Source organism: Ambystoma mexicanum, chromosome 5p, assembly GCF_040938575.1.
Source record: "Ambystoma mexicanum isolate Mex_15411 chromosome 5p, UKY_AmexF1_1, whole genome shotgun sequence".
Classification (NCBI taxonomy): domain Eukaryota; kingdom Metazoa; phylum Chordata; class Amphibia; order Caudata; family Ambystomatidae; genus Ambystoma; species Ambystoma mexicanum.
This window is the reverse complement of record NC_090930.1, coordinates 172,992,155-173,005,179: the sequence shown is the minus strand read 5'-3', so window position 1 is coordinate 173,005,179 and position 13,025 is coordinate 172,992,155. Positions and strand designations below refer to the sequence as shown.

Here is a 13,025-nt window from a genome sequence, read left to right as displayed (position 1 = left end):
GCTGAGAGGACTTTGCACTTGCTGGATGTAGCTAGAGCGCTGAAGTTCTACGTGGACCGCACAAAGAGTTTTCAGAAGACGTCACAACTGTGTGTGAACTTTGGGTCTGTGAATCAAGGGAAGCCTCTCTCAAAGACTTCCATTTCCAGATGGCTCTCCGGCTGCATCATGCACTGTCACAGGTTGGCAAACCGACCGCTTCCCGGCCTTCCGAGAGCCCATTCGACCAGAGCGATCGCTGCTACCACGGCGTTCCTGTCTGGTGTGCCCCTGCTGGCTGCTACGTGGAGGTCGACGCACACCTTCACGAGATTCTACTGCGTCGATCGGGACTCCAGGGACGAGTCCAGGGTCGGCCAAGAAGTACTGCGCAACCTGTTTGCCTAAGGTGAGCCTGGTGAGGAGGTAAGAATTGCTTAATGTTGAGTTTGTATGTAATGCTTAATGTTGAGCCTTTGCCACCTCCTGTGGTTGTGCATATGTGTACTGCTATGTATTCTTTTATTCATGAGCATGTGAATCCATGCCAGACCCCATGCTGGAGAAGGAACAAGTTACTTAACTGTTCTGCCTCTTCCTCTAGATGGAACAATTTACTTACCTGTAACTGTTGTTCTCCAGCATGGGTCTGGCATGGATTCACATGCTCAGGAATATTCCCCGTCGTCAGGCTGGGAATCCTCGGTAAAGAAAAATCAGTATCAGTTTCGTTTCTGATCTGTCTTTCTTAGTAGTAACCAATCACTGATCTCTGGGTCATACTGCCCCCAGCCAATGACTGCCCTCTCCCTAAGCCCCGCCCCTGGCAGCCATCCTCAGATTTGGTAGCACGCCAAGTGGCATGATCCATGCGAACCCTCCCACCTACCCCTCTGTGGCTATTCACTTGGTCATACTGCCACTTGGCGTGCTACCAAATCTGAGGATGGCTGCCAGGGGCGGGGCTTAGGGAGAGGGCAGTCATTGGCTGGGGGCAGTATGACCCAGAGATCAGTGATTGGTTACTACTAAGAAAGACAGATCAGAAACGAAACTGATACTGATTTTTCTTTACCGAGGATTCCCAGCCTGACGACAGGGAATATTCCTGAGCATGTGAATCCATGCCAGACCCATGCTGGAGAACAACAGTTACAGGTAAGTAAATTGTTCCATCTAGAGGAAGAGGCAGAACCTCACCTGGGAGAGGCTTCACCCCTCCCAAACATTGACACACCGCTGCAGGTCCCCTCCCATGCCACTCCAGTAGGAGGCCGAATTTCACACTTAACCTACGCATTGCAGGTGATGACGTCAGTCAAGTGGGGTTTTGTCCACTTTGGCAGGAGATTATTGCATCAAACTGTTAAAAATCCACCCAACTGCCCGCCAAGACACAGGAAAATAATGCCAGAAGACAGGTTCATATTGTTATAAGAAGTAAAGGCACTGAGTTCCGAGATGGCCGCCGACCGGTTGACACCACGGCTCCCAACCTTCCGGCCCTGTAAGGTACCCCTCGGCGCGAGAAGCAGTTTTCGTGCAGCATCCAGCCCTCCCTGGCACTTTGACATTGTGGTGCTGCGATCGGCAGGAGCCGGGCCCTGTTTGGACTTGAGCTGGCGGAGATCTCACCGAAGGGGGACTCGGCTGGACCCCCCAGGCCCGCGCCGCGCGCACGAAGCATCTGAGGCACGGCGGCAGGCAGGCTAAAGACCCGGGAGGACACCTTCTCCGGACATTTAGTCAGGTACTGGCCCCCTGCTGGAAGGGCCCCCTTATGTCATCTGTGGCGCCGCATTAGCCCGGCCCCAGCGTCCATAACCAGTCGGGGCAGCTGGACGGGTCATCTCCTGCTTGGCTGCCCGGGAGGCTTGGGGCCCTGCGCCGGTGCTTACATGCTGTCCCCTGCCCTGGCCCGTTTTAGTGCGGCCCCCCCAGTGTGGCCCTACTTCGCCCATCTTCATCAGCTGGAGTTTGTGGGGGGGGCGCGGCCTGGGAGGCCGTCATCAGCGGAATCGCCTAGGGGGGCTGAGGCACAGCGCCGGCTGCCCGTGATGAGTGGAGGCTTGCGAGTGACAGCGGCAGTGAGGTGACACTTACTCTTGGCCCCCGAACCTCCGCGTGGGCCCCCCCCCTGCTGGCGATATCGAGGCACTGCTGGGAGTTTGTCAATTGACGGGGCGAGGGAGCCCTGTGGAGATGTCCCCACATATTTTTGTTGGTGTATACCCCCTTCATAGGGGGCAGACAGAGCTTGCAATCTTTTTTTCTTGGAGGCCGTGAACTCAACTCCCTGGCTAAGCCACCCGGACTTTACCTGAGCCCTGGCGCCTAATATAGCCTATATCAGGATTCAGCTGGGTATGGTTGCCCCCCAATCAGGACTGGGGAGGCAGGTGGGGAAAGAGGCACTCGTCAAGCTAACCTGAGGCTGTCATCACTATCAAAAGATCCAGGGGTCCTGCCACCCCCCTGCTCAACTTTACGAGAGCAGTCAGGTGTCTGGCTGGCCCTAAGCCCCCTTCCCGCGACCCATCATGTCCAGGAACAGAACAAAGGACCCTTAAGACTGTTAAGAAGACCCAAGATGGCACCCTGACTAAAATCTGGGCCAAGGATTCTGAGCAAGAGGGTGACCATCGGGAGGACGACTGGGCGAGGAGCAGGGTGCAGATCTTGCACAAGAACAGCAAGAGAGACCGCTCACCTACTCAGCTTTAAAACTATTCCTCGGCGAGGCGGTAGATAAAATCACAGCTGCCTCTCAGAAGCAGATGGACACACTGAGAGAAGACTTCGCCAAATGAATAAGGGAGATCAAGTGGGACATTAATAAAGTGGAAGAAAGGGTGGACACTAACGAGCGGGCTATCCAGGAGCTGACAGAGGACGCGAGGAAAACGGAGAATCTCTTGGAAACTCTGGCACAGGCCACTCAGAACCTGGAGCTACAGGCCGAAGAGCTGGAAAATCGCTCGAGAAGAATAAACATCTGGGTCAAGGCGCTGCCAGAGTCGGTTCAGCCCCAGGATCTCGCTAAGGTCCTCCTTACGATTTTCATGGATCTCCTAGAAGCGGGCTCAAGCCTAGACTTACAATTCAACAGAGTTCATAGAGTGGGACCGCCGCGGGCGGAGCCAGGGAGCAGGCCTCGAGACGTTTTCGTGGCCTTTCATAGTTATTCTGCTAAAGAAAAGATACTGGAGATGGCGAGAAAGGCAGGCCACATATCGTATAACGGCTGTGAGATTGCTCTCTACCAAGATTTGTTGCAAACGACTCTGCATAAGAAAAGGCAAATGGGCCCGGTCTTGGAACACCTGCGAGAGAAACAAATCAAATATCGGTGGACCCATCCATTAGTCTTAACCTTCCTCTGGCAGGGAAGGCAGCACAAGATTGAGACTTGCTAACAAGACCTGGAGCTGCTGGGAATCGAGGAACGTCCGCCATCACTCCCGACGGGACATCCACTCAGCCAAGATAGGCACAAGCCCTGGGAGTTGTCTACAGCCAAATCGAAGCGATCCAGGAAAGGAGCCGCTCAACCAGTCAAAACGGCTTGTCGGGAAATTCACCGGACACTGACTCACTGAAGCCTTAGAGTTGAGAGGGCCCTTGCCAACTGAAACTACGGCACTGAGGCAGGAATTGGAAAACTTAGGTAATATTTGCTGCAGAGAAGGGAGTGGGAGGGTTCCTTGGGATGGGATGGGGATATCCCGTGTGGTTTAAACCTGGGCAATTTATAGGGCTCAGCTCTCGTACATGTGGAACGAGGGGGGCAAATGGCCAGCTGAGCCCACCCAGGGGGGACATTAGGAAAGTTGAAAGGGGGGGGGTTGGGGAGGGTCTATGGAGAGGGGGCAGATTTCCAGGGGGAAAGGAGCAGAGGATCCCAGGGGTGAACGATACAGCTCAGCTGCTATCATGGAATTCCAGGTCAATTGAATATCGGGTAGACCAGGCTACAGGGTAAATTCTACACCAATAATGAATGTCGGCCCACTTTAGGATATTATCGTAACTTAAATAGTCTAAACTCGCCGGTCAAAAGGAAAAAGGTGGAGTTGTACATCCGGAAAGAAAAACCACACATAGTCACTCTCCAAGAAACCCACATAATAACTCGCGATAGGCATATGGTCAAGTTCTGGGGCTACACCAGACTGTTCCAGGCCACACAGCAAACCAAAAAGGGAGGAGTGGTAGTAGCGGTGCGGGATGGGTTGGACTTGGAGGTCAAGGTAATGCAGATGTATGACCAGGGAAAGTATCTGGCGGCGGTGTTGGTGGCCAGAGGAGAATGTTATACAGTAGTGACCATCTATGCGCCCAATTCAGGCCAAGATGCCTTCCTTAAGAAGGCCCTGACCCGGCTAGGCAAATTCACTAAAGGCTGCCTCCTATCAGGGGATTTTAATCTGGCCTGGTATCCGGTCAAGGATAGAAGTAGGGCTATGTGGGAACCACAGGGGGGACCCTCTGGAGATCTGAAGAAGAAAATTCATGATTTCGCACTAGTGGACGCCTGGAGGGAGACCCAGTGGGCCGAGATAGGATATACGTTTTACTCGCATGCGCATAAGACTCATTCGTGCATCGATTATATATGGGTGTCCTCCTCGCTACTGGGGAACACCGCTGAGATCACATTGGGACCCATTGCAATTTCGGACCATGCCCCTATTGCCCTAATGATAACCAGACCACAGGGTGTGCCAGGACTATGGAAATGCCGTTATCCATCCCAGCTTTTTAAAGACCCCATCTTGACCAAAGACATTGAGCATTAGCTTGAGGACTTTGCGGGGAACAACCTTGTAGGTGATACATCCCCACAAGTATGGAGGAACGCTTTGAAAGCCACGACAAGAGGCAAAATTATTGCAGTTAAGGTGAGAAGGGAAAGGGAATTAATTCTAGAGGAAGAACAGTTCAGCCAAAAACCTAGAGGCGATGGCCCAAACGGCAGTGAAAAACACACCGCCACTAGCAAGGGTGGTTCGTACAGTGAGGGGTCAGCTGACTCTCATACAGACTAGGGAAGCGGAACAGAACCTTCACCGTTTACGTCAAAAGTACTACATCAAAGCGAATAAATCAGATTGCCTCCTAGCTAGGTTTCTGAGAAAGGAAGAGGGGGACAAAACAATCCTGAGAATTAGAGGGGAGGGTGGTATTTTATATACCGGCAACCTGGAGATAATAAGGGAATTCCACTGTTACTATTCCAGGCTCTACTCCTGAAATAATCCAGACCCGAACAAACAAAAGCTATATTTAGACAAGCTGACTTTTAAGTCTGTCACAGGAGGAGCGGGAGCAATTGGAAGGTGATATTACCACAGACGAAGTTAGGAAGGCCATCTTTTCCCCTCTCCCTGAATAAAGCGCCTGGCCCTGACGGCTATGTGGCCGAATTTTATAAATGCCATAAAGAATTCCTGATCCCTCACCTTGCCAAATTATTTAATTACATTGGCTCCTCAGGTGTCTTACCAAGATCTATGGACGAAGCAAAGGTCGTTCTTATACGCAAGAAGGGCAAGGACCTGGAGGAGTGTGGCTCCTATCGCCCAATAGCGCTTATAAATGTAGGCGCTAAGATCCATACCAAGATCTTGGCGTGCAGACTAGACACCATCATGCCCAAACTAATACTTTACGGTCAATCAGGCTTTATCAAAGGCCGGCAGATGGTGGAAAATGTTAGGAAAGTGGGCCCACCTACTGGAGAAATCCCAGTTGGAGGGGAACCCCGCCCTCCTCTTAGCGGTCAATGCCGAAAAGGCTTTTGATCGAGTGGAATGGGGTTCCTCTTCGCTACAGTGGTTAAGATGGGGTTCGGCCCCAAATACCTGGCCAGGGTGGCCACTAACTATCGATCCCTGACTCTCCGGCTAGCTATTAATGGCCAAATATCAATCCCGGTAAGGGTGGAGAGGGGCACAAAACAGTGTTGCCCACTTTCGCCACTGCTTTATGCACTTCATCTGGAGCCGTTCCTGGAGGCCATCAGAATGGCCGAGACCATAAGAGGTATCCCATTTGGGGGGGGGGGGTGTCCACAAAGTGGCTGCTTTTGCTGCTTCTTACACTGACCCACCCTGAGAGATCCCTGCCGGCAACCTGCGAGGAACTAGATAGCTTCGGCCGAGTAGCCGGCGTGAAAGTAAATGCTAAAAAATCAGATTCTTAGTCTCAATCTGCAAGCGTCTTCTGAACAATACATCAAAGGGGTTTACACCTTCAGGTGGGCAAACATGAATATTAAATATATGGGGGTCCTCCCCATCAAGACCTTAGGGTAACTATACCAGGCAAATTATCCACCCCTCCTTGATAAACTGAAATTGAAATTGGTGGATTGGGGTCCGCTCTGTATTTCATGGCTGGGGAGGATTAACATACTCAAAATAACAGTATTGCCACAACTCCTATATCACTTTGCTGTTCTCCCTGTATACATTCCACGCCCTTTTTTTAGAGCTTTGCAGAAAGTTACAACCCGCTTCATCTGGAACCTTAATGCCCTAGAATGGCAGCAGCCCTTATGTGAACACCGGTTTCGCGGGGCGGCATGGGAGAGCCTGATTTCCAGGCCTACTATTTAGCATCTCAATTAAGAGTTCTTGGGGACGGCCAGAGCGGGTGGGGGGGTTGGGATAAGCCATGGAGGTCTATGGATAGGGCAGTAGTAGCAGAACATTTGGAGGGAGTGTTGTGCAAACCGAAGTCTGATAGATCTCCCCAAATGTATATGAGTAAAATGACTTCGACTACGAGAGTGGCTTGGGACACGGCATCCTCTCGGGCAGATCTTACCTCCTTGCCTTCCCCCTTATTCAAAAACCCACAATTCACCCCAGGCTGCGAAACAGCAACATTTGATGACTGGTTCCTTGGGGGTTGCCGGATGGTTCGGGATATGTATACGGGGAAAAGGTCAAAGATTTTGAACAATGCAAATTAGAATTCGGCCTGGAGGAGAGACACATATACGGGTATATCCAGTTGAGGCACTGGCTATCACATCCCACCATGAAGTAGGCAGGCTCGCGGCCCCTAACCCCATTTGAAAAATATTTAGACACACATGCAGGGGACAAGGGCCTGACGGCTGCAATATACCAGTATATTAAGGCGGGGGAACCACAGCCCACCAGAACATATGTCGAGAAATGGGAGAGACACCGGAACCGCTACTGGCGAGAAGGAATGGCAATATTTGTGGGCCCAGATACCAAGGTTGACTAGGTCTCTTCAAATCCGAGAGACCTGGTTAAAGCTAATGTTTCAGTGGCATCTCACGCCAGTCAAGTTGAAAAAGATTTTTCCCCAGACCACTCAAGTTTGGTGGAGGGACTGTGGGGGAACGGGTACATGGGCACACACATGGTGGGAATTCCCGAAACTAAATATGTTATGGAGATGCATTCAGCAGGCCATAGAGAGAGTCCTTGGATCTGGGGGTGGTGGGGGTGGTGTAAATAGGGGGCTCAATATGATGGACCTGACCCAAACTCTTCTGGACACTCCCTCAAAAGCTTGCCAGAAGCTCTGTTATAATAATGATGGCTGCAGCAATGGTATTAGCAAGATGATGGAGAAAGAAGGATCCTCCGCAAGAACACATATGGGTGGCGAAAATCTGGTGAGTGATCACCATGGAATGCTTTCCTAATCAATACAGGGCCAATACATGCAATTTATAAACGATTGGGCTTCTCTGCTGGCATACTTAAAGGAAGGTGTGCGAAGAGTTTGGTGCCCTAAGGTGTTGACACTATTAGGAATCATTGAACCCCAAAAGGATTCTGATCTATGATATGGGAGACAAGCAGAGACTTTAAGGGAGAAAGCTGTTAAAGGTCCTATAAATTATAGCCCAATGGGGTCCTATGGACGTTCTCAGAGGGGAAAAGACAGCAGTGAAATCCTGGAATCTGACGGAGAGGGAGGGGGCCTGTTGATTTTCTGTTGATAGTTTGTTCAACTGTAAAATGTTATTAAAACAAGTTGGAAAAAAAAAAGAAGTAAAGACACTGCTGGAAAAAGGCGCATAGAGATCCTCCATACAAACAAGGTAAACGAGGGGTTTTACTCAACGTACTTCCTTGTGCCAAAGAAGGGACCTTTCAATGCTCCCAGTACTAGATCTGCGTCCCGCAAACAAGTATGTCAAGCCCCAAAGGTTTTGCATGACCACGCTTCAAGAAGTAATTCCCCTCTTAAAATGGGAGGACTACATGGCCACATTGAATATGAAAGATACATACTTTCATATTTCAATGCTCCCTGCGCACAAGAAATATTTACGATTCAAGATAGGTGGCGTTCACTACCAGTTCAAGGTACTCCCCTTCGGCATCGCCTCAGCGCCAAAAGTATTCACAAAGGTGCTCGCACTAGTGGCAGCACACCTGCATAGAGAGTCAATCCCTGTATAACCCTTATCTGGACCACTGGCTAATCATTGGGTAATCTCCTCAAATTTGCAGATGAAACACTCAGACTATAGACCTTCTTTTCAATTTAGGCTTCTCTATCAACTACAAGAAATGAAGTCTAGTCCCCAGCCAAATAAAACAATTTCTGGCAGCAATTCTAAAGACAGGAGGAGCTGGCTTTCCCGTCAAACGAGAGTGTACAAAACATGCTGTTGCAAGTACCTCACTACAAGGCTGGTACCCAAAGCAATGTGCTTGCTCGGGATGATGGCCTGATGCAATCACTTGTTTCCACACGCACGTCAGCGCATGCACCCAATGCAGGGTCAACCTGCTGAAAGTAAAACCCTTACGTGATCCACCAGCACAAGTAATCCTAAATACAGACACCTCACTCGCCGGATGGCGGGGCTTAGTTCCTCCACCACGCGGCCCGTGGACATGTGCTACAGCCCAAAGATGCATCAGCTTCCTTGAACGTTTGGCAGTTCTCAAAGTTCTGCAAGGCTTTCAGCTGCATTTTACAGGTCAAACAGTGCAAGTCCTTGCAAACAGCTCCAGTGCCATGTTCTCCATAAACATGCAGGGAGGCACAAACTCTGTCTGTCCAAACTATCCCAAAAAATATGGAAGTGGTCACTCAAGCAGAATATGTTCCTAACCTCTCACCATTTTCCAGGGGAACTCAATTCTCTGGCAGACTCTAAGCAGATACCCTTTACCAGAAGAACACGAGTGACAAACATATCCTACACAGAATATTCTCACAATGGAGTCACCCCTCATTAGACTTGTTTGCCACAAACCTAAACACACAATGCCCAGACTTCATGTCCAGGTTTCCCCAACCAGGGTTCAAGGAGACCCTGTGGATGAAATGATCAGGGAAATGTGTCTATGCCTCTTTCCTCCTCCCCACACCCTCCCGACACCACTTCTTAGCAAAATAGTGCACAAGATGCACCAGGAACAAATGACTCAAATCATGGTCGCTCCTATGTGGGTGAGTCAACTTTGGTTTCCACATCTTTTCAATCTGGCAATGTGCAACCCAATCAAGCTCCCTTGCCTGTAAAACATGGTAACAGTTACGCAAGATTGTATTTAGTAACCCTGTGGGAAACTACACCAGCCTTGTCCTCTTGGTAAAAGGTCCGTACTACACCAGTTGGTAGATTGCCTGAGCAGCCAGAGGGGTAAAAGTGAGCTGTAGGAATGTAACACTGAGATTCTCAATTACAAGTATCCAAATAAGTTATACTCAAGGTTTTCTAGTAAAATAATTATTTAACGGTTGGTTTTAAATAAGCCTTCTTTAGAAAGGGCAATATGCAACAATAAAAATACACTTCACAACACTTCCTCAGATTTAAGTTAAGCAAGTAGATTCCCTCTTGGGATGTCGCGCACACTTCCTACACCCTGAGGTGACCTCAATTACTAGGACACAGTGGACATTGATATATCACTTTTTACACTACATGCAATACTGAGATTGTGGAAAAGGAAAAGGTTAGGGAAGGAAAAAGCTTAACAGGTTCTCAAAGCATGTGAATACTTCGCCCTTTCCCAATGAAGTCTAGGTTAGATCTTTCCCAGCAATACAAGTTAATCTTATGCACCACCCAAGAGGGACAGTTAAAACCAAAGTCAACGGGTCAGAAGAGTGCAGGGAGCCAGGACAAGCAAAGTCACTTTGCACAATGCCTATGGTGCTGAGGCACTTCTTTAGATAGCACAAAAAGTCTTGCACAACATTATTAGAGAGTTTGCAGAAAAAGAATCGCGTCTGGAGGGTTTGAAGGTCGGCGGCAGCTAAGAGCGCTTTCCAAATTAGCAGCATGTTGAGGTTTTAGCTACCGATCAATAAATTGTATTCAGCCAACTCCCCGGCTGCAGACAGCAACTGGGAGAATTGCAGATTGGGAGCATAGTGCTAATCATTTTCAACTCTTTTCAGTCACACAAAGCACTGACTGGGAATCCAAGGCTGAATGCAATTGTTTGGGAGTTTCTGGCCTTCGAAGACCAAAACACAGCCTACAAGCAAGTTGGTCATGGTACTGACAATGGCCTTATTGTTGGAAAAGGAAGGTACATGGTAGTGCTCGAGAAAGTTATAAAATATGAATCGCTGCCACCAGCTTGTCCTAGGCAGCAATACAAAGGCATACAAACAGTTGCCAAGACAAAAAGAAAATGAGGCAGTGTCCCTTTAAATTTCCTCTTAAGGTGTTGTGGTACCAAAACGCAGGAAAATACAAATGGGAGAAAAACACTCCCTGCACTATACTTTTTGTATAATCCTCTATTTTGTGCTGTCAACTAATAGTTCTTTTAAAACCATCTTTCTCCCATCCTACGAGTGAAGTCCCTCTTTGACATTACCAAGATGAAAGTCTGGTTCAACTTGGGGGTAAACACTTACTAGCACGACAGGTTAATTTTGCTTAATCCCCTCCAGAGGAAAACAAAAAATCAAGTTAACCTAAGTCGCCATTACAGTCCGTGTGAACATGCTGTATTGCTAATTCGCCACACTGCATGCCTTCTACGTAGAAAGACCAATATTGAGCAGATGATTATTGCAATCTGAATTTCAGTTTTTATTTTTCATTCTTATGTGCATTTACAGGCTTTCCTTTGATCTTACGTAATGAACAATTCATTTTTAGAGCTGCAAAGAAAGAAGCGGAAGAAAATCGTAGTTACAAGCAGAAGCAGAAGAAGAAACGAAAGCGCATTAAGGTTCAGGATGACTCCAGTGAAAGCAAGGTATAGTGGTGTTTGAATTGGTAGCGATAATGTTAGAGCTGATTGTATTCACGTAAATGGGTATCATTTGATTTTTTAATTGTTTCATGTTTTTTCTCATGGTTTTCTATTGATCTTTGTTAAGATGGGTGTCTAGAATCTGCCTGTTGCACAGATTTCAGGAGATATATTGAACATGGGGCTCAGGTGTTGGGAAGGAACCAGGGTCCTCCCGAAACCCCAAGCGCTTTAGAGTTAGGCAAGTCATCTTCAAGGCACTATAATGGACTAGGAGGGCCCCTGGGAAGGCTCTCATGCAAGCATAATCATATACACATACACATGGACGAGCACTAAAGAAGGTAGTAGTTATTGCCTACAGAAGGCGCAACTAACTATTAGTTGGATAGATTTGTAATGTCAGATCCCAAGCATTATAAAAGCTTAGTTAGTGCTGTAGAGGAGTCAAAATCCCCCCTCCTCCCCAGAAGGAATGCTGTCAGTGGGATCTAAATAGACCACAGGCGCTTATTGTGCTGTATTCTTCACTATGGCCGAAGCGCAAACTGACTCACCAGGTGTCCACTGCCTGTCAAGGGTCCATGCGGGTTAATAATAGGACTTGCATGTGTTGTGCTGCAACGTGCAGAATGAGATAAAATATAAGCCTAAATTGTGGAGGAAACTACAGACCCGGATAACGTGAGAAGGACGAGTGGAATATGGTTAGAATGGATGAAATTAAATGTTTGTAAATGAGTAAGTGTTCAGTTTTCCTTGGGTTAGGTCTCAAGGTTTGTAAAAGTCTGCAGATCTGCAATGTGTTTTTGCATATCTAGCAAAATGTAGAACAGCATGCTCTGACAAAATTGCTGACAACAAAGAAAGAAGGCTTTGAAGCATCCGAAGCATCCCCATTAAGGAAAAAGGATAGATTGGGCTGAAGTCATGAGCCAACTCCAGTGACATCACCATGGCAAGTTGGACATATAAACCCCTGCTTGAAACCACTTTGGCAGGAAGGAAAAGGGACAGGAGAAGAATGTTCAGACAGTGTCCTTTGCTACCATCATTATATGTAAGATTAAACTTATCCTTACAAGATCGTCTTTGGCATCATTTTCTCTATCTGGGTGTATTCATTCTGGTGTGAACGTTTTAGGGACATCCTTACAGAGGTTAGCCAAACACAATCAAGGTAAACAAGGAGAGTGGTCACGTCTTAGTCTCAGGAGTGAGTGAGTGTGGTAAGGGGTCCACAATGAATCCATACAGTGAAGCACACAATTCCACTTAAACAGGTAAGTACAAAAATACTCTATTTCTCCAGCATGGGGTCTGGCATGGATTCACATGCTCATGAATGTTCCCCGTCGTCAGGCTGGGAATCCTCGGTAAAGAAAAAACCAGTATCAGTTTCGTTTCTGATCTGTCTTTCGTAGTAATAACCAATCACGGGTCTCTGCGTCATACTGACCACAGCCAATGACTGCCCTCTACCTAAGCACCGCCTCTGGCAGCCATCTTCAGATTTTTACCGCACGTTCATGTGTTGGGATCCTCGTGCTATTGCTCTCGAGCGTTAGTGCTATTTTTTCACGTTTTTTTCTCAAAACTTCGTTTTTTCCGTTCAAAAGAGCCTCAAGCTCCACCGACTCTCCATCCGATCAACGGGGACCCGTGTCGGATTCGTCTGCGCCCCTCAAGGGTGAAGATTTCGTCGAGCTACGTTTTGGAGGACTCCAGAAGCTTCTCAGGCCCGGACATGGCCCAGGAGAAGGGAAGCTCGACGCCCGGAAAGCTGTTCAAGGTCTGCCCTGGATGCCAGCTGCAGAA

General features: G+C 48.3%; 1 protein-coding gene across 1 annotated transcript in view; it reads left to right on the top strand.

Moving 5' to 3' along the window:
• Nucleotides 1–13,025, top strand: part of ATRX (ATRX chromatin remodeler) — a 2,430,811-nt gene that overhangs the window by 922,650 nt on the left and 1,495,136 nt on the right. Inside the window, exon 14 of the mRNA XM_069612585.1 lies at nucleotides 11,111–11,210. Coding sequence (XP_069468686.1) covers nucleotides 11,111–11,210 — 100 coding nt within the window. The remainder of the gene's footprint in view (nucleotides 1–11,110; nucleotides 11,211–13,025) is intronic.